The sequence below is a fragment of the Protopterus annectens genome, chromosome 8.part1, assembly GCF_019279795.1.
Source record: "Protopterus annectens isolate FY-2018-M chromosome 8.part1, PAN1.0, whole genome shotgun sequence".
NCBI lineage: Eukaryota > Metazoa > Chordata > Ceratodontiformes > Protopteridae > Protopterus > Protopterus annectens.
The window spans coordinates 539,961,957-539,988,298 of record NC_056742.1 but is presented as its reverse complement, the minus strand read 5'-3'; the positions used below and the strand labels follow the sequence as shown (position 1 = coordinate 539,988,298).

Genomic DNA, 26,342 nt, shown 5'->3' with positions numbered 1-26,342 from the left:
CACATCTGCAACAAAAATACTTATCATGATAAGAAATAAAGCTGCTCCCTGGATAAATACATCATTCAGGAAACAGATAGCTAGAAGAGAAGCTGCATGGAAGGTATATAATGCACCTACTTCAATCAACTTCCTAAATAATATAGCCACCACTTTTAAATTAGTATCCATAGCTCTCAACTGTCCAGGCTTTCACAGCTTGTCTATATTTTTGGCTCATATTTTTGGTCTGTTTCGCATAAAATGTGTGGTTTTCTGGCAAATCACTGGAATGATCTCAGGAATGAAGTCACTAAATGACATACATTAGAGTTTCAGACTTCAAATCCTTCAGAAAATGTATGTTAACACAAACTTGTTACTCTAGCAACTTCCAAGTTTATAAGAATAAGATTTAAAATATGTACCTATTTTTGGGTCTTTGACCCCCTCCCCATTTTGTCAGGCTTTGCCCAGATTTCTTGCAGTAAGAGGTTGGGAGGCATATTAGTATCGTTACTCAGTCTTCAAAAAAAAAAAAAAATCTGTACTGATCTGCAAGAAAAAAATCAATAACCTTGTAAGATTTTGAAGCTTTTGGAATACAATTAACAAAGTAGTAGAGGATATAATGACCACAAGGAAAACCACTCAGAATTAATTTGCCTCAGAATCGTCTTTCGGCTTTTTCCCGGTTATGGGGTCGCCACAGCAGAACTCCGGTCCGCTAATGATTGGCAGTAGATTTTTACGTGCCGAGTTGCCAGCTCTGACACACAACCTTCAATGAAGGTACACCCATTCACGCATGTCTCCACACAGATGTCGCTCTAGCTGAGAATCGAACGGGACGTCTTACTGTGAGGCAACAACGCTTTGCCTTGGAATAATGCTAACATATTGTCAAACTACTTCTGTTAAATAACACATACCCAAGAGATCAAACCAAGGAGTAATATCCCTGTAGCGCAGTGTATTATTAACACTTACATTCTTTTTGAATTTGAAAATTCAAGTAACTCGCTAGTTATAACGAAGACCATTTCTCGTTTCCTTTTGGTGACCTTCCAACAGCTTACTTAAGAAGACTGGAAGTATATATCCATATATCCAGAAAAATGTCCTACACTGCAAACTTATTACTACCCTACTGTCCAGCAAGGGACCACCGCTCTAGTAACAAATTCTTATTACTTACAAATAAGTCCAATAATGTTGCAGGAGACTTGCTCTACTCCCATCTCATTGCTAAACTCTGGAATAGTATCCCCACATAAATAAAACTCTCCAACAAACTCAGTAGTTTTAAACCACTGCTTAAATAACATCTTAACCAGTCCTGGTCCTTCACATACTCATCACAAGGTTAAGACTTTGTGTTCACCATACAATACTCTCCAAATATTCTCATTACACAGAACACACTCAACCTCTCATTAAATTGACAAAACAATTTTTATACATAACTGCTACCTGTACAATCCACTAAGCTGCATGTGGGCTTTCCCTTTAGTAACTCCCACCTCTGTAAACTCTTAGAATATATAAATGTAACTAGTATTTGTGTATACATGTAAAATTCTGTGTTTAACTGGAATATAGTATAATTCAATGTAAGCAAATGGAATTTTTCTCCCCAAGCCTCCTCTGAAAAAGGGTATTATCCAGTCGGACATTCCTGGTAAACAAAGACAAACAAATAAATATAAATAAATAAATATATATATATTGTGAAATCACTAACATTACTTATTTGTAGCAGCCTATAACAATGTGGTGTTAAAATCACTGGTCAGGACAGAGAATCACATGTGGGAGCTGCTGTCTAAGGGGGGGGTGTTCAAGGTCAATTCATTATATCATGTGGAGACATAAATGTATACTATGCAGGTACTCTGACCAGTAGCATAGCTAGGGCTGGGTAAAGTGGGCATCTGCCCCAGGTGTGAGCTATTAGAGGGGACATGAACAGCAACTCAGGAGAGATGCAGATTGGGTACAAGTTCAGTGTATTTGTTCATTTAAGCAGCTACAACTGATAATGTGACTACCGAACTAAATGTGTTTAGTAGTAGAAGGTTCTAGCTGCAATTCAGCAGTTCAGCTTGAGAAAGGACTTTTTTTATTGTGTTCATCTTTCAGTTGAGAGGTTTCCAGTCTGGAAACTGCCCAAGGGTGACAATTAAACTAGCCATGGCTCTGCCACTGCATGCCAGCACTGTTGATGCTACAGGCATGTGCAGGGGACAGTCAAGCTTCAACAACTTATCAACACAAATTTGATCCCCCTCAACAAGTTGACAATGAATCCCATTCTTGGTTTATTAGACTCTCTCCCAGAGAGGAAACATGTTGTATGACTTTCACACCAGGGAATATGTCCATTAGGTGACTGGCAGTGACTGGCTCAATGGTCGGCAATGGTCGGCAAGAGGGATTAAGCTAAAAAAAAAAAAAAACACGTGTGGGAGTGTCGCCAAATAATACCTATGTACAGAAATGCCTTCATTTACCGACAATTGACTATCATCTTTTCTGCACTGGAAAAGCATTCATAGATTAGTTAACTTAGTGTGGATTAGGTGACTACAGCCATTTTTCTTGGTTTCTTTTTTTTTTGCAACAAGCAACTCCCTACTCCTGTGCAGGCTAAAGGACTTAGGAGCAACCAGCCTGCACAGCATTGCTTTATTAGGTAGCTTGCCAATAAGACAAAGGTAGCTGCCTAGCAATAGTCTGTAACTTTATACTTTCATAGTTTTATAAGTATATAATAGGCTAAAGACCACCAGGGCCTGTATAAGCCTAGCTGTGTAAACTGACCCAATTGTGTCCCAGTGTAATCATGGACATTTATCATAATTTAGTATGTCAGTTAGGAAGTTTCTAGGTTATGTAGGCAGATGGTATGTAAGTTTGGGCATTATCATCTGCCATTGTCTATCAGAGACATGGGGGCAGACCCAGTGTTAATTTCCAGTTTCCCATCCATTGGTCAAGGTTATGCTTAAATAGCATTAGGGATGGACTCTGCTTCACATGGAAGGGAAGCCTGTTCCAGAGCATGGGGACCCTCTGAAACGCGTAGCTGTCTCATCAACATGTCTTACTTATTATGTACCGAGCAAAATTTACATTCTTGAGTCTAGTGGTTCTGATGCTGTTCATTTTGCAAATGTGCAAAGGGTCCATCAGAGCTGGATCTCAGGATGCTTTGTATGCCAGGCATTGATCGCCTCTCAGTAGTCTGTGGACTAAGCATAGGGATGTAAGGTGATCCGTATAGGACAATGTGTTTGTACCCTGTGTTTATATGTTAAGCTACAAAATGAGTGTTTTAGTTTCAGAATTCAGTGCAAGGGCCACTATTGTTTTATATTAGTTTATTTATCTTAAATATTGGCACACAAGTGGCAAACAATACTCTAGTGAGTCCACGTTTCTGTACAAGTCAGAAGATGTCACTACAGATATAAGCGAATTACAAGATGGAGTCAACTACCTCATATCTACTTCAAGAAAATTAAATATGTTATAAATAAGAATGCAATTAAAATCATTGCATTTTGGAAATAGTACCACCTGTTCCTCTTTACAGAGGACAGCCCCTATTTGGGCAGTTATTGCCTTGTGAAAAAAAAAAAACATGAAAAATTACAAATATCCTGGGATTTTAGTACAAAAAATATTTGCCAGATTTCCATTCATAACTGAATAAAGCAATTATTTTGTATCCAAAACAACTAAACATTTTCTCTTACATCATAAATGACTCAGATTCTACTGGAAAGAGCTTTTATTATGAAAAAAGTGAACTCCAGTCCTCTGAACTGGTTGCAGGTATAGTTTGTCCTGCAAAATGTCATGATTCCATAAAAATGTCACATTTTGGGCATCTGAAAAGGTGGTCACCCTACTGTTAACCAATTTAACAAAAATTAGGAGATGCTTGCCAAAATCAGCCTGCTAGTTTAATCTGGGCCAATCAAACGATAACATAGTGGAAAACAGGTACCAATACTGACACAAAGCAATACTTTTAAGGTTATATGGACTCCATACTAGCAACAGAAGTGCAAGGAAAACTAGGGACCCTTTTTTCATTAATCTCTACTTACGTCTACAAACAAAGTGCATTTTTGCTCATCATCATCATCAACCCCCTTTTTTCCTGTTTTTCTATATGGGGTCGGGGTGTCCTGTCACCTGTCGCTATCTCTCTTAATTCATTGCCACTATCCTACCTTCTTCAACACTCATAAAGAAGGTAGGAGAGTGGACTTGAATCAAAAGAGATGGCAACAGCTGACAGGATACCCCAACCCCATGTATAAAAATGGGGGAAAACTTATCCTTAATTAATACCTAAATTGCAGTATGGTATAGTTGCTATGTGTAACCTAACCAAAAAAAAGCTGCAAGCAAACTCAACATTACATAGTGTAGAAAAGCAAGATTTCCTTCTTGTCAACCTGCTTGCATTTGTCACTGTTATGTTCTACAGAATTTAGGCTGAATATCTCTGCAAGTAATGGTACAATATCACATGTCAAATTTCACACACAGATGTATACACATTCTGATGATGTGAGGTAGTGCCAGCTATGCCAGGAGAAGTAGGGCAGTGGATGTGTAACATATGCCAGCATAGCTAGCTGGAGTTTTGTAAAGAATTATATGCCATTTGCATGTCAAACTGATTTGTACAGGTGCTTGTGCTGAAAATGTATTTGTAAAGTTGCTTGTGTTAAAAATGTACTAACAGTGAGTCCTGCTGGACAGAAAAGAAATACACCTGTATGTCAGACTGTATTGTAACTGTTGAAATTAATATATTGTAACAGATGATACTGGAAGAGCAGAGGTTAATCTCAGTCCAGATAACTTTGAAAAATAGTCTGAAATTAAATTACCTGGTTTAGGCCATAAAGATTGTATCGTACAGTTCTGATTTCAACCAGAGGCAAAATATCTGTGAAACCAAGACTAGGAATCCTACTGTATTGTCTTTAGGGGTGAACTAATTGCTACCCTGGAAGGGTGGACATTTTTGAAATGGTTTTATAGCTTCCAGATGGTATAACACATCTCAGCAAACCTCTATTTGTATGTATGGTAACACATATGTGCAAGATTCTGGCTCAGTTTCTAGGCGCGTGAATCAGAAGTCAGGTGACGAGATATATACGATGTCATTCTGTAATCCAGCACTAAAATGGTGTTTTAATACTAGATGGGACACAAGTGTCAGGGCAGTCTTTTTTTGAAACCTGGCAAAAAGGACCACTCACTCACCTGCATCATCTTGCCTTATAGGGAGATTAGTTAAGTATTGTTTTTCTGTAACTGTGTGAACCTCTCAGAGTGTGTTACTTTTAATATTTCCTGTGATTGAAACCCTGGTGTTTATTGTAAATAGATATTTAGTATTTTCATGTTCTTGTGATGCAATGATTGATGTATGGATGTCAGAGTGCATATTAGCACTCAGTGGGTTGTGATGTGATGATTGATGTACGAATGTCAGAGTGTGTATCAATACTCAATGGGTTGTGATGTGATGGTTGATGTATGGATGTCAGATAACATTTGTTGATGGTAGTACATAACACAGTGTACCTTTGTCGATTTGTTAGTTTCTTGGACAGCAACTTAAAAAAACAAAAAACATTGAAACTCAACCTGCTGATAATTAGAAATGAGCACTAATTGCTCTTGTGAGGAGGGTGGCAAGTCCATCAGCATTTGTTGAATTGGTTGGATTTTTTTTTCTAGTTTTCTTCGTTGAGTTACAGTGTGATGAACCAGTGACTTTCTAAAATCCACCCTTCGATAAAGATACAGCTATAGATGGAAATTGATTGAATCACTGCATAGTGACCCACTTTCTAAAATATAAAGAACTGATTACAATGCAGCATTGACATTATTCTATGTTTGTGCATTGAGGGACAGTACTTGTATTTCTTCTTGTCTTTAAGCTGTACAGAATGAAAGAGACAGAATCAGTAACCGACGAAGCAGTTATGAAAGCTCTGGCTCTCTATCAATCACTGTTCTGCTCCAAGCTGAGAACATGGCCACAGTGATGAGACAGGTATGTACAAAGCACTGGGAACTGAATTCACTTTTACTTAAAATTATTCTGTCTTAATGGGGATTTAATAATTTGGTTAGCATTTTCACTTCTTTTTTTGTGTAGTGTGTGGATAAAATGTTTATTGAAAACTAAGAAGTGCATTTCAGAACTAAACATATTGTTACACAATCTTGATGAAAAATGTGTAGGGTGTTTCAGAAATATGTTTTGTTTTTAAGAAGGTGTCTGTTTCAATGTTTTTAAAATAGAATAAAAACAAACTAGGTTATTTATGTTGAGAAGGACTAGAAATTGCTAGGAATCAAAATACTACAAAATACTACTCCTTCCTATATGTGGTAGCTGTTGTGACATGAACTACACCTTCATATATGTGGTAGCTGTTGTGACATGAACTAAGCCTTCCTATATGTGGTAGCTGTTGTGACATGAACTAAGCCTTCCTATATGTGGTAGCTGTTGTGACATGAACTAAGCCTTCCTATATGTGGTAGCTGTTGTGACATGAGCTACTCCTGAACTACGCCTTCCTATATGTGGCAACTGTTGTGACATGAACTACGTCTTCCTATATGTGGTAGCTGTTGTGACATGAACTACGCCTTCCTATATGTGGTAGCTGTTATGACATGAACTATGCCTTCCTATATGTGGTAGCTGTTGTGACATGAACTATGCCTTCCATTATGTGGTAAATGTTGTGACATGAAGTACGCCCTCCTATATGTGGTAGCTGTTGTGACATGAACTATGCCTTCCTATATGTGGTAGCTGTTGTGACATGAACTATGCCTTCCTATATATGGTAGCTGTTGTGACATGAACTATGCCTCCTATATGTGGTAGCTGTTGTGACATGAACTACGCCTTCTGTCAAAGGAAAAAAACTTCAAAGACCAATTCACGTAAGGTTCAGGTATGGCACCCTTTATTACTTGCAGCAAGGAGACAAAACATGCAGATACAGGATTTGTCTGAATTACTAGTGAGCAGTATGTTACTTTTATACAGTTCTATGAAATGTTACTTTTCTATGGTTGACGTAGTTAGACACAGCTTTCTGTATTTACTCTACAGAAAATGTTACTTAGATTTCCTGCTGACATGTTCAGATTTAAAACTCACTATGTGTTACATAGAAAATGTTACTTGGATTTCCTGCTGACATGACTGGATTATTGTTGATTTACAAAAACATTTGAGAAAAACAACCTGGCTTTGGGGCTTATTTTTAGCCCACTACAATCTTTCTATTCTTCAGTTGTGCAGTTCTAATATATGTGTTAATTTTACCTAGATTCAAGGGACATTTCTAGCTTAGGTACAAGTAATGCTGACTATGGTTTATACTTTCAAGCAGCCTTTGTTTTCATTATCAATAGCTTCAGCAGCTGTGTACTTTCTCATGGCATAAGCAGAAAATCAATAACTCTTTGTTAAGTCTCATGACATTAATAGAAATTAAACACTTATTATTATTATTTCCATGGCATTAGCAGAAATCAAATGCTTTCCTGTTAATTTCCAAAGCATAAGCAGATCATAGCTGCACATATTTTCATGACATAACAAGATTGGAATGTTTCTAGTAGCTTATGCAGATTCATGCAGTGTGAACAGAATAAATGCATTAACCCTTTTAAACCTCAAATGCATTAAGCATGCATATTACTAATACATGTTTTTCTAACATTTCCCCCCTTTTAATACTTTTATTCTACTTTCAAAATAAGCATAAACAGTTTTTCTTCCCCTAACCTCTTCCTACTCAGGATTTGCAGTTAAGAGAGTCATTCAGTTTAAACTTATGAAAGCATTTTCAATTTTTCAACAATTCTTCAAGTTCAGCACCTTGGTATAAGGTTTCTGAAACTGACATGTCTATAAAGTCTTTAATCAGTCTTTTCATGCAGGGGATGCAGCAGCAAACACATACCACCAGTAGAATCATTCCTACACAGATGGCAATCAGAATGTTCATCAGGATACTGCCCCACCCCCCAAACAATCTCTGGAAAATGTCCGTCAATGGATTTGGTCCTGGTTTGGTCATAGCCAACACTTGCTGCATTACCTCAAGGTGATTGTCTATCTCATGTTTGTGGTCAGGAATATACGAACAGCACTCCTCCTGGATTAAAGTGCAAGTACCTCCTCTCGCTGCTAGGGTGAAGTCAAGAGCCATGCAGTTTTGAAGCACTACAGTTCTCATGGCAGTCAGTTCATCAGTCACCAATTCTAGAGTGGAAAAGGTTGCATTGCCCATCATTTCGAGAAGTTTAGACAGTTTTCTCAGTTCCCAGATCAATTTTGTTGCTCCATATGCTGGCAATACACCTGCCCACGAGATGATGGTATCACACAAGTCCATATGCGACAATCCATTTTTCCCTAGGCTCACAGCATGATGGTTTTTCCAGCCCACATTGATCTGCCCCACTGGATTGACAGGCTTCTTGAGTTCTCGTCGAACATTTCGAATTTTCCCCTGAGGCAAAACTGCCGTGTGTCATATGGCCGGAACCAGGTACCCCAAATAACAACTGTCGGACCAATTCTCAGGTAACTACTTGTATGCTTTCCTACCACATATAAAATAACAGTCTTCTACTTTGGTAGTAACTTTAGTATGTCCTGGCTCTGGATGAAACATTTTTTTGTCAACTATAATCAGTTGTTTATAGAGGTCAGCATTATGTCTTACTTCAGCAGTTGTCCTACGCATCAGTTCAAAAAATGAATCATAGCTTGTGTTGCAATAGGAACCTGTGTTATCAGTTTTATTGTAGCATCTATAGGGAACAGTCACATTGCAATTGCTCCAACCCACCTGAACTGTATCATTTTTGTAAAAACACACAGTCCCCTTCTGTCGAACAGACAAGTGCAATGCTACTTTATCTTGTGGTGTAACATCTGATGTATCATAGACTAAATTTTCCCAGGTCTTGTTGGCTTCTAGGGGGACTGAAGTTAACAATAACCCCCCCATATGCTGTTGGCAAAGCTGTGTAAATCCAGCAATTCGAAACATTGAAGGTCTCAGCATACACATATTTGATTGCCTGGTAAGTGTTGAAGTTTGGGTGCCACTCTACGTGCAACTCTCCACGTTTATTCAGTTCAGTTTGTGTGGCTGGGAAAAGGAATGGCCACAGCAAAAAGATTATTGTCACTAGTACAGTCAACAGGATGATTATGCAACACTTCTGAGGAAATGGTTGTTCTGCATTCCTGTATTCTCCGACTCTCCCGAGTAGTTTTATTTGGATTTTTCTGGATTCTATAATTTTTGCTTTAGACATGTGATCTTACTCTCTGCCCTAATAGGACCTTCAGCCCCAATGGTTTCTTCAGTGGGGTTGAGACGGATCAGTCCTATTGATCTGACCCCCCTTTGTAGCCAGACTTTGTGCTGAGGGCCCTGATGGAGAGGTAAGATTTTTGTCCAGTTCAAAGTTCTTAACTAGTTTACAGTGTGTCAGGTGGATCGACGAGGCTCGCTCTGCAATTTTGACTGCAGTGGGTGTTGAAAGAAGCTCCTGGGATGGACCTTCCCACCTTGGTGATGTCCAGTTTTTCTTCTTTATATTTTTCACCCAAACCCAGTCCCCTGGGATCACTGCCACTTCCGATGTTTCGGTTTGTTCTTTATCTGAAACAGAATTTGACTGCAACAGATGTTTAGAATTCAACAAATTTCTCATATATTCAGCTAGTGTATAGTCAGCTTCCTGGTCTGTGGGCATGAGAAGTTTCCACTGGGGTGTATAATAAGCCCTTCCAAACAGTTTTTCGAAAGGAGTCAATCCTTTTGCAGTCAAAACAGTTTTCATGCTCAACAGTGCCAGGGGCAAACAATACAGCCAATTCTTTCCTGTCTCAGCTATTAATTTTCCTAATTTATTCTTTAATATTCCATTATGCCTCTCAACTAGCCCTGCAGATTGTGGATGGTATGCACAATGATTTTTTAAAGAAATACCAAAATGCTTACTTAACTGCTGTATGGTTTGGTTTACAAAGTGTGTACCATTGTCACTGTAGATCCTTTCTGGAATGCCAAATCTAGGGATGATTTCTTTGACAAGAACTTTTGCCACCGTAGTTGCATCTGGATTTTTGGTTGGAAAGGCTTCCACCCATCTGGAAAACATATCTACAATAACAAGACAATACTTCTTATTTTCACATTTGTTCAATTCTATGAAATCCATACAGATAGTGTGAAACGGATATGGTGGTGTAGGGAAACTCCCTTGCTTGGGCTTTAACGCCCCTTGTGCATGATGTTTGTTACAAATTTGGCACATCAAACAAAATTTTTTAGAGTAGTTTGTAAATCCGTACGTTGTGAACACTTGGTTCACCAGCTGTACCATCCCCCCTGTTGAGACATGGTATTGCCCATGGCTCAACAAAGCTGCATATCTAAACAAATTAGATGGTAGTATCGGTTTCCCTTCTTTAGAGATGTACAGCCCCTTTTCGAGAATTGCTCCTCATTTACCCATCTTTGTTTTTCAGCTTGCGTAGTGAGTGTCTGCATTGTTTTTAACATTTCTAAGTCTAAAATCTCAGAGGGTTGTAGTTCCTCATTTAAAAGAAATACTTCTGAAGCTGCTTGTTTTGCAGCTGTATCAGCTCTCGCATTACCTTTTGAAATCCTATCTTGTTGCTTGGCGTGAGCTGTGCATTTACAAATAGCTACTTTCTGAGGTAACTGAATAGATTCTAAAAGATCTAAAATAAACTGTGCATGATTGATAGGTTTGCCAGTAGATGTTATCATTCCTCAGTTTTTCCACTGTTGCGCAAAAACATGTACAGTAGGAAAAAGCGTACTGGCTGTCAGTAAAAATGTTTACACTTTTACCCTTTGCTAAGGTACATGCCCATGTCAAGGCAATCAATTCTGCTGCCTGTGCAGATAAGTTGTGTGGTAAAGGTTTTGCTTCTATAATCTCAGTGTCAGAAACTACTGCATACCCTACTAGGTTCTGTCCTGCAGAACCCCTTGTGCACGAACCATCCACATAGTATGTCACCTCGGCATCATCCAAGGTGACATCCGTAAGATCTTTTCTAGGTAGTGTCTTTTGCTCAATCACCTGCAGGCAGCGGTGTGGTGTGCCGTCTGCAGGGGTTGGGAGCAAGGTAGAAGGGTTCAAAGTCATGCATCGTTCAATTGTCATGTGAGGTTGGCTCAACAATATAGTCATACAGGAAAGATGCCTAGCAGGGGAAAGATATGCTACCTTCTCTTGCAGTAAAATAATCGCAACTGCATGAGGCACTCTTAAAGTGAGAGGGTGGAATAAAACTACTGAGGCCGAAGCCTGTACTGCCATTGCAGCTGCAACTACTGCTTGTACACAGTGGGGTAAGGACCGCGCCACTGGGTCTAGTTGTGATGAATAGTAAGCAATGGGGCATTGCTTGTCCCCACGCTGTTGTGTTAATACTGATGTCATATAACCTTGCTTACAATCTACAGTTTGGAAAAAACGTTTATGGTAGTTTGGTAATCCTAGATCTAATGAGGACACTATTAACTGTTTCATTTTGCAGAAAGCAGATTCTGCCTCTGGTGTCCATTGTAACAAATCCTGTGCTGCCATAGGCTTTTTATATATCAGGTCAGTCAGAGGTGCAGATTCCAAGGCATAGTTTGGAATCCAACTCCGGCAAAAATTTGTTGTACCCAGGAAGGACATCATTTCCTTCTTTGTAGTGGGTTTTGGTGCTTGCAAAATTGCCACTTTTCTGTCCTCATCTAATGTTCTACCTTCCTTGGATATCACATATCCTAGGTATTTGACTTGTTTTTTCCAAAGCTGCAGTTTATTTTTGTTTACCTTATGTCCTTCAGTGGCTAAAAATCATAATAGCGCTATGGTATCTTTTTTACAATCTTGCTGGGTGGGGGCCGCCAGCAAGATGTCATCAACATAAAGTAAAATCTGACTGCCTCTTGGTGGGGTAAATCCCACCAAGTTGCTTGCCATTTCTTGTGAGAATATTGTTGGACTTTCACAATATCCCTGTGGTAGTCGCGTATATGTATACCTTTTCCCCTGAAATGTGAATGCAAACCAATACTGGCTGTCAGGGTGTATCGGTATCGAAAAGAATACATTGCTAATGTCTACCACAGAAAAATACTTCTGTTGAGGTTTTAAATCATTCAACAGGGTGTGTGGGTCTGGCACCGTAGGTGCCCTTGGTATTACTTCACCATTTACAGCTTGTAAATCTTGGACCATACGCCATTCTCCATTTGCTTTTTTAACAGGAAATAAGGGTGTATTACATGGTGAATTGGGAGATTCCACCAGCTCCCCTTCCTTAAGTAAAGCTGCGATAATAGGTTTGATTCCTACCTCTGCATCTTTTCTTAAGGGATACTGACTTTTCTGTGGTCTAAATGCTGACTTTGGCGTGATAGTAACTGGTCACACTGTACGAATAAGTCCTACATCTGGCTTTCCTGTTGACCGGAGAGTTTCTGGTATATTCTGTAAGGCATTCTCTTCCTCCTTCAATAGGAGTGCTAATCAGCTGTCCTTGCTAGACTGCAAGTGCACGGCTGGGTGGGTGTGAGTTATCCAATTCAACTTCTGCATTTGTATTCCCTGTTCTGACAGTTCTAATTCTGTCTGTTTCTCCCATTTCGTGACTTTTTCTCCTAGGTCTGCCCATTCTATGTTTTTGTTCTTGGTTAAGCTAACATGTGGTAATCTATTAGATTTATAAAGTGTAAAGAACTCCTGGGGCAATGAACAGCTGGCTACACTGTTCCCTTCTGTATCCCAGTACAGATTACGTAATATCAATCTGTTTGCATGATTTTTAAACAATTCTTGCTCATATTCCTTATCAGGTCCTGGTGTGTTACAATAATACAGGGTACGGTGCAACAAGTGTTGCCTATCAATGTCATGGGAAGGGAACTTGCTGATGGCTACATTCATTAATTCTTCGGTCACAGTCCCTGGATCAGTAGTAACCAAGTCCTGGCTGTACCAATAAAACATTTCACCCTCTGATTGCACTGCAAAGGTATCAATTTGTCGCTGTGCTTCCATACCCTGCATGGTTGGGACTACTGCTATACCAAATAGCTGCATAAGGTCTCTGCCCAAGAGGTTTACTGGGCATTTTGCAGAAACAACAATTTTGCTTTTCTGAGTCAATCCTGAAACAGGATTAGTTATTGCAATGTTACGGGAGAGGGGCTCCCGATACAGCTGTCTGTTAGTTGCTTTTACCAGTATGTAATCAGGTGACTGTGTGTTTTCTGGTAGTTTGGAGGGATGTATCAGGGTTCGTGATGCCCCTGAGTCACACAAGAATTTGACTTCCCTCCCTTCTACCAAGAGTGTAACTTCTGGTTTCATGTCTGCTAAATAGAGCTCCAGGCTCAATAAAGCTAGGTCTAATATTTCATTTTCTTCACTGTCACTAACTTCTTGCACTTCCTCTATTTCTTCTGTCACATCCTCTACTCCCTCTATCACATTCTCATTTGTCCTTTCTCTGCTATCCCCTTCTAGTGATTCCTGACTACCATATAGTCAGTCCTCACCCTCCTTGTCTTCCGTGGTTGCCTTCTTATTTTTCCTGCAATCCTTTGCCAAGTGTCCCTTTTTACCGCATTTGAAACATTCACCCCTTTTCTTTCGCCCTTCAAAGTCTTCTGATCGTTGATCAGATTGTTTCCCTGTGCATTTTTCTTGCCCTTTTTCCCGGACTGTACTACATAAACTTCTGCTCCATCTTCTACAGAAAATACTTGAGCTTTCTTTTTCTTTTTGCTATTAAAATGCCTTTCGGCATGCCTAGCATATTCAAGTAATGATTGTAACCTGCGTGTACGATGGTCTACCATATGTTTTGTAATAAAACTGCTTATGGGTGCAATACTGCCTTTTAAGAATGCATTCTTTAACTGCTGTTTATATGGAGAATCTTGTGTTTGATCTTCAGGAACCTGCATTCCACAGTGGTTATTAAAACATTCTAATAATCTGGCATAATACCGGTCAATTGTTTCACCTTCTTGTTGGATGCATTGATTAATGCAAGTCCAGTCTGCCCTAGGCTTCCATTTTTCAGAGATGCGGTCTGTGAGACCTTTTACTCTGTTGTCTAGTTCTGCGCTGCTATGTGGGAGGGGCCTGTGTGCAGCGTCACGGGGATTCCAGTTGCCACTAATCATGTGCCAATCTGGTCCCACAATTTGTCTAACTACTTTTTCTACCTCTTCTCCGTATAAGTTATAACTCAGCCTCATTCCTTGTAAATCTTCTGAGAACTTTCTAAAATTCACTTTTGGATGGGGAATTCCCTCAGTGGCTTTCCGGATATCTTCCGGAGTCCAGGGTCTATACACTAAAATAGTTGGGTCCTGACCATCTTGTCCTGCCTGAGGATTAGGTACTTCTATAAGTGGGCATATTTCTTCTTCACTCATAGATCGTGAATTCTTAACCATTTGATATAACTCAATGCCTTCATTTGAGTTACCTGCCTGTGTTCGAGACCTGGTCCCGATGGGATCTCTAATAAATGGTTTTACTTTTACAATGTCTCTATGCTCAGTGACAACAGGATATCGTGGGGGTGGACTAACCTGTTCACTTGCTTCATATTCTGGTAAGGGAGGTGGAGGGGCCGATGCTATCACTAAGTTATTGTCGTCCTTATCTAAAAACACTGTTTTTGAATTGTTGTTCTTTTGTTCCCTACGGTTTACTTCCTCAGTCCACCTGTGTGCCTGAGGAATTCCTAATTTGCGTTGCTTTTTTACCCGACCTTTGGAATCGGTTTTGAGCTGTTTGACAAGTTTGATAAGCGAGGATTTTTCTAATTTTCCGTCTAATTCATATTTATTAACCCATTTTGAATAATATTTAATGTTGTCAGCACGCTGCGACTGCTTGTATTTTGCATCTTTGGTTAACAGCGGATTTTGGGGTCTTTTTGTGCAATTATTACCCATTTTGTTCTACTCTTTTGATCGTTACGTAACTTCTCTTATTTTTAACGTGGTACCATGGATTTTTTTATAGTCTCTTCAGAATGACTGCCTACCTATTCTGTTTCTCCTGATCTATGACAAGACAGTAATCTTTTCTGCCCCTGACTTGTAAAATACAGTCTTGACAAAAACAATACAACTCTAGTCCCTGATCTAAAACAGAAAACAGAAAAAAGTAGATTCACCTTACCTGAGCCTATGTGAATGGTTTGATCACCAATTCGGAGACCCGTCCTTCAGTCGCAGAGCAGAAAGTGTCTGGCCTCTTTTGTACGACAATTCAGTCGGAGGGCTTTTCAAATAAGAAGAACTGATTTGGTTTCTGCCCCGTACGGTTGCAACCACCTGGCCCGTCTGATCCGAGGTGAAGAGAGGGTACTGGTCTGAAGGACCAATCTGTCAAAGGAAAAAACTTCAAAGACCAATTCACGTAAGGTTCAAGTATGGCACCCTTTATTACTTGCAGCAAGGAGACAAAGCATGCAGATACAGGATTTGTCCGATTTACTAGTGAGCAGTATACTACTTTTATACAATTCTATGAAATGTTACTTTTCTATTGTTGACGTAGTTAGACACAGCTTTCTGTATTACTCTACAGAAAATGTTACTTAGATTTCCTGCTGACATGTTCAGATTTAAAACTCACTATGTGTTACATAGAAAATGTTACTTGGATTTCCTGCTGGCATGACTGGATTATTGTTGATTTACAAAAACATTTGAGAAAAACAACCTGGCCTTATTTTTAGCCCACTACCAACTTTCTATTCTTCAGTTGTGCAGTTCTAATATATATGTGTTACATTTTACCTAGATTCAAGGTACATTTCTAGCTTAGGTACAAGTAATGCTGACTACGGTTTATACTTTCAAGCAGCCTTTGTTTTCATTATCAGTAGCTTCAGCAGCTGTGTACTTTCTCATGGCATAAGCAGAAAATCAATAACTCTTTGTTAAGTCTCATGACACTAGGAGAAATGAAACAATTATTATTATTGTTTTCATGACATTAGCAAAAATCAAATGCTTTCCTGTTAATTTCCAAAGCATAAGCAGATCATAGCTGCGCATATTTTCATGACATAACAGGATTGGAATGTTTCTAATAGCTTGTGCAGATTCATGTAGTGTGAATAGAATAAATGTATTAACCCTTTTAAATCTCGAATGCACTAAGCATGCATATTACCAATACATATTTTTCTAACACCTTCCTATATGTGGTAGCTGTTGTGACTTGAACTATGCCTTCCTATATATGGTAGCTGTTGTGACATGAACTATGCCTTCCTATATATGGTAGCTGTTGTGACATGATAAGTTTGTACTCTACTGATTGTACATTTGGGGTTATTTATTTATGTTTGTTTGTTTGTTATCTGGAGTAATACAGCTAGACCTTTGGTCTGTTTCATGGGCAAACCTATACTCAGGCCTTTACAGGTAGTCAATTAATCCATAGGTGGATAGTAAAGAAAATAAAGCAGAGGTTCAATGGTAAAGGAAGTAGGGGAAAATGGAAAGAGATGAAGATAAAGAAATGTTAGGAGGGAGTGAAGGGACCCTAATAACAGGTAGCTGGCGCTGAGATGTGGATAGTTTGGGAATTAGGAGAGCTAAGGAGGTGATGGAAAATATGAGAGATCAGTGGACAAAGAGCATGCAATGTGGATGAAACTGGAGTTTTGGAAAAGTTTGTGGGAAATGGTGAGGGAAGGAGATAAATGTGGCCCAGTGGGGGATGTCTGTTGAATGACCTGATATAGGTGGCAGTGATGTGTGAAATGGTGAGGGAAGGAGATAAATGTGGCCCAGTGAGGGATGTCTGTTGAATGACCTGATATAGGTGACATTAAAGTCTGTTGCTGTTGAAGAAGGAGGAATTACTGCCAGAAGGCAGGTATTAGAGACTGCAAGAGGAAGTTTTTCAAAAATAGACTTAAATCCCACATCCCCACTCAAAAAAAAAAAAAAAAGATTTTACCACAGCCACTTTCTAGAGATAATTTTTCAGCATTAAAATCACAGAACCAGAAGGTATAATTGAAAAAAAATATATTAAAATCAAGCAGGCAGTAGGACCTCACAGGTACTCTTCTATCATGATCATTGAAGAAACGTTGTCCCTGCTTCTTAACATGATGTTTGGATGTCTGATAGAGTCAAAAGACCATCTGCTGATCCCAAGTAGTACTTTGCTTTCAATTATTTTTTTCAGGAAATCTGAGCCTTGTAAATGTTTAATAATATTCACTCTTAATGGAGGAGAAATGAAGTAATGTATGTACAGCGTGTGACCCCTTTAATTTAATGTTCTCCTTCCTGCGTTTGTTTTCTTTCATCTTATCAATCCACTGAGACCCACTATTATATGGTCAGGGCCAACTGCAGGAAGAGCAGTTGGTGAACTACCTCTTGTGAGTGCAGGTGAGACACATATGCTAATGTTGACTGGAATAACAAATCTTAACATTTACTTAACTCTATCTCCTGTTTTTGGAACATGCAGCACATAAACACAGAGTTCTAATCTTTTTTTATCTACTGATGTCATTTTTTTCTATTCAAATGTCATATGAAAATGTAACTGTAACTTTATCTTATGTTTTCCTGCTTTCCCATTCTGGACTGCCCTGCCCAATAATGAAGAGACACAAAACCTGTACATAAACATACTGTGCCTATTCAGAATAGTGCAGTAGTGATAGTCACATAGCTGATCTTCATGCATGAACAGCAGTAGGGTGCACACTGTAAGTGGACATCCCCCGCAGCAGTAGGGTGCACACTGTAAGTGGACATCCCCCACAGCAGTAGGGTGCACACTGTAAGTGGACATCCCCTGCAGCAGTAGGGTGCACACTGTAAGTGGACATCCCCCACGGTGTGCGGGCTGTGTCCCTCTCTTTACAGTACAGGCTGAGAGGTTAGAATAATAAGTAAATGTACACATGGGAATGCATGCACAAGGAAGCATGCCCTCATTTCCAGAATGAATCCATATATGCAGAAAGGATTGTGAGAACACAGAGGTGTAGTTATTAAAATTATAGCTACCTGCTTGAATAGCTGTTGTATCTCCTTTTTTCGGGCCAGTATTTTAAGGAATATATCCAGACATTTGAATACTAACGGTGAATACTTAGTGATATGCTTTTCATTTGTGAAATAGTGTAGTTCAAGTATTTGGCATGAGTTGGTTACAGTCCATATTTTTTATGCATTTTCAAAGACATCATAACTTGCACCTGTATGGTGGGATAAGAAACCCACTGCATAAACTTTGTGTCTGGGTTATTCTCCTTTGTTCTTAATCCAGCAGAGAAAGCAGTCAGCAATTTACATTCTTCTATTCCTCATCATCTATTATATAATTTCTTTACTACATAACAATTTGATAACAAACTGCTACAAAACCTACTGATCTTCATAGCATGCAGGTATAGAAAAACCCAAGCAAAATGTAAAGAAGATGACTCCATATATTACATACTGCAAAGCATCATGGGTAATCTGTACATTCCCAGATTATATCCATATATTACATACTGCAAAGCATCATGGGTCATCTGCACATTCCCATATTATAATTAATATTTTGAGATATGTGCAGTATTGTTCCTGTTAGAAGTTTAGCTGTGTGGCCTGTACCATCTGAGGTAACCATTTTCTAAAAGATAATTTCAAACTTTTTTCATTTGATCCATAATTTTGCATTTCAAGCTATTTTTTTCTTTTCTTTTTTCTTATTTGAACTGTAGTTTTAATATACTGAATGGCATCTACTTTAAAGTACTTGCTGGTACTTCAGTGGGTTAAGAGTCTGCTATAATTCACTGATAATCATGAATGAAAGTGAAACACATGTATGTGGTTCCTGTCTTAACCTTTATAGATTGGTCTGAAAGACTCCTTGGTGCCATGTTGTCCTGCATAAATTAAACAGTCTAACATACTTCATAAGGAGCTGCTCATATATTATACATTCTGACAAGTTTGGTTACCTGCCCTAGGCTATCTTTCTACTTAATAGAATTACCAAATTGTTCTTTTATTGCCCTTTACCTTTCTGGCTTAAGAATTGTTGCATGTCCTGCCATGCCAAATGATTACATGTACACATTCTATATATAATTGCTGTAATCCCAGCATAATGAAGTTATAGCTTCAGTTGCAAACTTTATAAACATTTCATTAAAAAAAATCCTAAGTTAGCCCATTTTTTCATGCTACTAAGAAATGTACATATTACAGATCATTTATTTATTTATTATGTATTGACATTTGATTACCAAGAAAGTCCAACTGGATCGGATCCCATTTTCAGCAGAGGCCCAGGGAGAAAAGTTCCAAAGGATTACAACATATTTTAAGAACAATAATTTTACAGTCTTTAAAAATAAATGAAAAAACATACCAAATTAGACCCAATATGAAGACATCCGTTAAGAATAGATGCAAGTTATATGATAATGATTTAATACAGAAGTGTTAGCCAGATGATAGAGAAATTAAAGGAAAGTTAGTATAATGCAAATAGGAATTGCAATACAAAGTGAGAGAAAAACAGGTTTGTGGTATATTTAAAGAAAAAGCCAGGGGAGAGAAACTGACAGAAGTAAGGAAATGAGTGAAGGTGAGACCATTAAGGAGCTGTAAGGTATGAATAGGTATTTGTCCAGATTTAGGAATATGTTTTATCCTGGTGTCAGGCAAGAATAGAATCAGCTTTTAGCTAGCAAGTCTTTCAGAATGATTTTGTAGGAGTAGGAGTGAGGGTATTTTCCTGATGGATGCAGCTAAGAAGTTCCTGGCCTTAGTAACATGGTACAAGTACATACATTGCCCAGCAAATCTGATACGTTTGTGGACAGATGGCGTTTTGGTCATTGAATCATAATGACTGACTGGGAACCTAGCTGTATAGAATGTTAATTATTGCTGGGCAAGCAGATGGATTCTGGATAATTTTATAGATTGTAAGAAGCTGTGTTTATGTTAGTTGATGAAGTAGTTCTAACCAATTTAGGCTTTTTATTGCTATATAGTGGAGGGTTCTGAAATGGGGTATTTGCTGCAAATTTATCAGTTTTGTTGCGGTCGAGTGAATTTAAAGACATGTAGGTAGGTACATGCATGTGCGGGTGTGCCGCCTTTGAAGGTTGGGCACCGTGGCTGGCAACTCAGTGCCGTAAAAATTCACTGCCAATCATTAGTGGACCAAAGTTCCACTGTGGTCACCCCTAACCGGAAAAAGCTGAAAGACAGTTTTTGTTACAGCATTGTTCAAACTTTAAATTTTGTGATGTTAGTAAATATGGAAGTGCCATAAAGAAGTGTGGAAAGGAGATAAGTTGCAGCAAGAGTAGCTTTAGTTGTGTCGGTGAGAAATTTTTTGGCTCTATAAAGTATCCCTAGTTTTTGATAAGTTTTTCTTACTCAAGTTTGAATATGCAGGTCGAATTTAAGATTATCATCCATTATCATCCCTAATAATTTGCTATGAGAAGTGACTTCAATTGTTATCAAGACTGAGGACTTTAAATTGTGTTTTTTAAGGAGAGGGATTTGGGGGGGGGGTAGTAGTTTGTGTTTTTTATTCAGGCTGAGCTTGAGATTTGCATTACAAAGCCATGTTGCAGTCATTGTTAAAGCTTCCTGAGTAATTTTTTTGGAGGTGTACCATGTTGTCAGAAGTACAAATGAGTGTGGGGTCATCTACATACTTTATTAAGGAAGCCTGTTGTGTGGCTGTGTCGAGGGTGTTGTTGAGAATGTTAAAGGGAAGCAAACCAAAGAAACAGCCTTTCAGTACACAGGTGATGACTGGAAGGTATGAAGAGAGGGTAGAGTACAGTTTTACTGACTGATATCTGTTAGATAGGTAACTTTTGAAACATAGAAGGGTGGCTTGAGAGAGACCTAATGAGGACTTTTGAAGTAGACATTTGCTGTGAAAAATTGTGCTGAAGGCTTTAGACATGTCTGGAAATATGGAGGAGACTAGTTTGTCATTATCTCTAGCTTTACTGACTGTATCGATATAGGTTCGAAGTGCAGTGTTAGTACTATGCTAAGGATGGAAGCCATGTCGTGTAGAGGATAGGAGTTCTTCCTGCAGGAGATTGTTTAACCATTGTTTTTGAATGCATTTTTCAAATACTTTGGAGAGAGGGAATAAGATTGCTATAGGTCTAAAGTTATTAATGCCTGCTGAATTTTTTCCTTTGTGCAGAAAGAGATCATGTGTAACTTTTTCTGGTGAGGGGGAACACGGGATTCTTGGATTGACCTATAAGGAGTGAGACAGGGTAGGCAATGTTATCAGCTACTATTTTAAAGTATTCACTTGTAAGGTCATCAGCTGAAGTAGAGCCTGGTTTGAGTTTAAGAGTAGTTTTATACAGGATGTGGGCACAGATTTGAAGGTGAAGATAACAAAACCGAGTCAGCAGCACACCGTCCCAACACAACCAATATATCAGGAATCCGATGAAAGTAAAACCAAGAACCATTTAATTTTAAGCGCTTTTCGTTGCCAAAATATAGCAACTTCAGAAACACATACAAAATTTCAAAGAACAGTATTTAAATAATTTAATCATGTCACATGATAGACACACCTCTCTCTGATAGATTTTTTTAAAAAAGGAACTTCACTAAAAAACACACCTTGTTCATAGATGCATGATAAACTAGTTGCAAATTTACCGAAAAACTAGACCAAAGGTCTCATCAGATACAATGTATCAAGGTTAGATATTATTAATTAAACAAGTGAAACATTAAGATCAAGAAACAATGTACAACCCAACCTAAAATTCACTCTACTAGCAATTATTCATACAGGTATACATGTGGATGTAAATATACTCACAAGCTTAAGTGATTACCGTTTCAAGCTTCTTAATTTCAGTAAGCAAGCAATATTGCAAGCATCATTCAGTCCTGGGGCTACAAATGCATTTAGTCAGATTTGCCATGCTAGTTCATGTTCTTCTAGGAGTAAATTCAATGGGCCCCCTCTCATATTAGTCTGAATTTGATCTATAGCCTTGAACAAAAATTTGTGATCCATATTGCTGGCGACATGTCTGGCCAATGGATTGTCCATCTTATTGACAGAAATAGCATAGGTGTGTTCATAAACCATATCCTGCAATCTACGTTCAGTCTTCTCCATGTAGAATGCGGGACAGCATACACACCTTGCTATATATACAACGAGTCTAGAATTACAATTGAGTTTAAATTTGATTTCAAACTTGTGGCCACTGATACCAAATGTATTGCCAAGTTCTACGAATCTACACATCCTACAAGATCCACACAGATTTGAAGGTGGAAATGAATGTAGTGATATGTTGCTGCTGGGCAGAGTTTGGATTAGATGTTGGGAAATCCTTGGTTAGAAATCTTATACTATCTATGAAATAAGAGTTGAATTCTGTTCTGGTTTTGAGTGATGAGTTATTGTGAGAGAGGTTAGGGATGAATTTATGGCTGGGATAAAAGATTTCTTTAATGGTTGTCCAAAATGTTTAGGGTTGTGTTTACTATGATTCTAAAAGTTGTTACAGTAAACTTCTTTGTCTTCATTAATTTGCTTTTTAGTATGATTGCAAAGCATTCTGAAGTTTTCAAGATATTGTGGTGTTTTACCTTTTCTGCATTCTTTCCACGGTTTTTTCTCTGTCCTGCATTAGCATTCTACTCTTTTTGGAAAGCCAGATTGCATTATTTGTTTTAGTCCCTTCCCTCTAGGTGGTGCAACGCTATTTAGGATATTTAGGAAAGTTGCACTAAATTAATTTATAGCAATATCTAGGGGGGATTTTTAGGAAGTTCCAGTTAATAGATGACAGGGTAGTATTAAACATTTCTGGGTTAAACTTGGAAGTGTTACGCATTGAACATGCTGTTTATGTGTTTATGTGGATGTGTGAGATGTCTGGGTTGGTTTTAATTTCTCCAAGTCTTTTGGGTCTCTAATACCATGATGGGAATGGACCACATTCCTGAGTCAAAGTATGTTTACAGTTCATAAAATTTAAGTGTGATTACAAAGCATTCAGAAGTAAACATACTTACAAATCTGTACTAAAAGATCTCCTATTCAAAACTTGGACATGTTCCTGTACAGAACCAGACTAATGTCACCTGTTCCTGACTTTCAACATCCCTAGATCACAGGTGTACTGTGTAGTTTCACTTAGTGCATAGTACTGTGAACCATGTGTTTAGGCCACCTTTATAGTTATGATTTCTAGTTTATGACCCTGTTTATCTATGGAAACTTCTTTTTGAATTTTTATCTTCAAGCAATTGTATATTTGTTGTATAATATCTTGTTTAATTGTTTCTCAATATTCTAACCATCATGCTGCATCAATTGTAAAACTCTAATTTTACTCCTTTTATACTTTCTGTGCTCTTTATACCAAATAGCTATGTTTATATAATTTTTTTATTATTTTTTTATAATTTTTTACTATGTATCTGAAGATTTTCTCCCTGGGCCTCTGCTGAAAATGGTCACCTTGTGTCCAGTCGGACTAACCCAGTAAACAAATGGAAAATAAATAAAAATAAAATAAATTATTATTGTTTCAATCTTTGATGTTAGCCAAAAGTTTTCTTCACAGCACCCACAATGTGCCCAGAACGGACTCCTTCTGTAATTCATATGGAGTTACATATATCAGTAGAATATCTAAATAAACCACTGAATGCTTTTTGAATCATGTCCTTTTGTTCTACTACTGTTTGAATTGTTTGGATATCCTTCCACATTGCTCTTGTTTCTGCTTGCAAACCCTAGTATTTTATGACTTTGCATCTCTCTATACATTAGATATTGTAGTCAGTGGGCATAACAATGTTTCTATGATCAATACCGCTTTTGTCTTCTTTTCCTGGACCACTATATTTGGTTTTCTCTCATCTATTTTTTAAACTGTTGGTAATGGGTGATTCCACGTGATATAAATTTCATCATTCTCTATGATGCTTTGTGTCTCATGTTTCCAATGCTTCTCAGCTACTTTAATATTGTAATGTCTGCACAATCGCCAGTGTAACGGTCCTGCCACATTATCACGCCTTTCACTCCCTACCGTTAGTGGTTTTCAGAATATGCATTTGTCTGTTTCTCCCACATGTTCGATGCACTTTGTAAATGAAAGTGTACATAAGGCTGCTAATATTAACCTTTCATCTTTTGGTTTAAATTGACATTTCCTTAACCATTCCTGTGTTAGATTCTGAGCAACATGAGGTTGTTCCAGGAGTTTTCTGTACTTGCAACTATATTCATGCCTTTTCCACATTTCTTGCCTTCTCATCTGATCCTTCTCCTTAAATTGTTTGTTTTGTTTTTTGACACATTCAGTTTCTGCCTAATTTTTCTCTATTTATGGTTTGGTTTCCATTCCCGTTTCACACTAATATGTTAAACTAAGCAGGGAAGTAATCTTAGATTTTTTCTCTATGTTTCAAAACTTTCAGTATGTTTGGATCTGATGAAGTCAGTAGATATATATATGTAGTCCGATGATTGCAAATTCATAGATGTAATTCATTTAGTTGAGGCCAATACCTCCTTCAAAACGAGGAATATATAATCTTGGTATACACTAACATTTATATATCATTTTATCATTTTTCTTATTTTCCTGTCCAACTGATCCAGTACCTTTTTGGGCCAGTCAATCACACCAAAATTATAAGATAGGACAGGAAGAGCAAACTGGTTTATATCTTGGACTTTGCTCCTAGATGTCAGGGTTGTTTTCAGTATTAATTTTAGTCTTCTAAGATATTCCTTATTGAGTTTTGTTTGCATTTGTTCATATTTTATTGTTCATCCTTCATCAATTCCCAAATATTTACACACTCCATTCTGCTCAAGTTCCTTTATATCACTTCCTGTCCCAAACTCATGTTTTCTTGGTGCTGCAGCTTTCCTGCTTTAAATGTTACTTTTGCACATTTATCAAGACCAAATGACATTCTTATATCACCTGAAAAAGTTTTGACCACTTCCAGTTGTGCTTTCAGCTCCTCGTCTGATGAACTGTACAGTTTTAAATCATCCACAAAAAGAAGATGAGAAGTCTTAAACTTTGTTATTGTCTGGGAGCCAAATTGTAACTATGACTTAATTTGTTAACCAGATAGCTTAATGGGTTAAGGGCAAGACAAAAGAGCAACAGTGACCGAGTCACCCTGGAATATCCTGCTTTGAATTTTTATCCCTGTGATAATAATTTGTCCTTAATCATGATTTAACTGCAAAGTGGTTTGCACAGTTTCATGGTCACTGTAATGTAATTGATCAATGTAGGATGTATCTTATACATCTGTAAGCACCCCTTTATCCATGAATGTGGGATGCTGTCAATTGTTTTTTTGTAATCTATCCATGCCATGCTTAGATTCTTCCCCGTTTTACAGTTTTCCATTGTGACTTTAACAACAAATGATCGTTTGTTCCACATGACTTTATTTTATTACCCTTTTGTTCTATTTACATGATTGAGTTTTCCTCTAAATGACTATAAACTCTGTCTGCATCAGTCCATTATATGGTTTATACATTGTCAGAAGACAAGGTATTTGTCTATAGTTTAGGATAGCTTGCAGGTTCACTCTTAAGAAGGAGTATAATTTTTCCTGTTGTTAACCAGATTAGTGTCTGTTCAGGGTGCACATATAAGTAGTCCTTACTGGAGCTAAATCTCTGTGTAAAGATGTTAGTACTTTTAGCAAGATGTTAGGTATTCCATCTGGGCCTGGGGTTTTCCAGGTAGGTATTCCATCTGGGCCTGGGGTTTCCATTTAGGAGCTTTTCTTCATTTTGTTTCAATTTCTGTGTCTGTTACTTCTTCCCATTTCATATTCTGTACATCTCAACTTCTTACTGTTTCTTTTACTTCTATCCATTCAGCATCTTTGTTATGTTCCACAGGGTCTTCATAGATACTTCAAAATATGTTTATTTATTTTCCTTTTTAGTGGTATTTCTATTCCTTTTGCTTTGTTTCTCAATTTTCTCAAAACCTTTTTTGGGTCATCAATGAATTGCTAACTCTGTACTTTTTCCTTGTATTTATCTATATACCTTATAAGTTTTTCTGCCTCTACTGATATCTTTAGTTTATTATTTGCAATAGTGTACGATAGATTCTAATGTGTTCTAAAACGTGCGCATTGCTT

The 26,342-nt window shown here is 38.0% G+C and overlaps 1 protein-coding gene across 2 annotated transcripts in view; it reads left to right on the top strand.

The window, feature by feature from the left end:
• Positions 1–26,342, top strand: part of LOC122810440 (hepatocyte nuclear factor 4-beta-like) — a 954,244-nt gene that overhangs the window by 597,357 nt on the left and 330,545 nt on the right. For both annotated transcript variants that reach the window (XM_044082058.1, XM_044082059.1), the window contains exon 4: positions 5,961–6,076. In XM_044082058.1, coding sequence (XP_043937993.1) covers positions 5,961–6,076 — 116 coding nt within the window. The remainder of the gene's footprint in view (positions 1–5,960; positions 6,077–26,342) is intronic.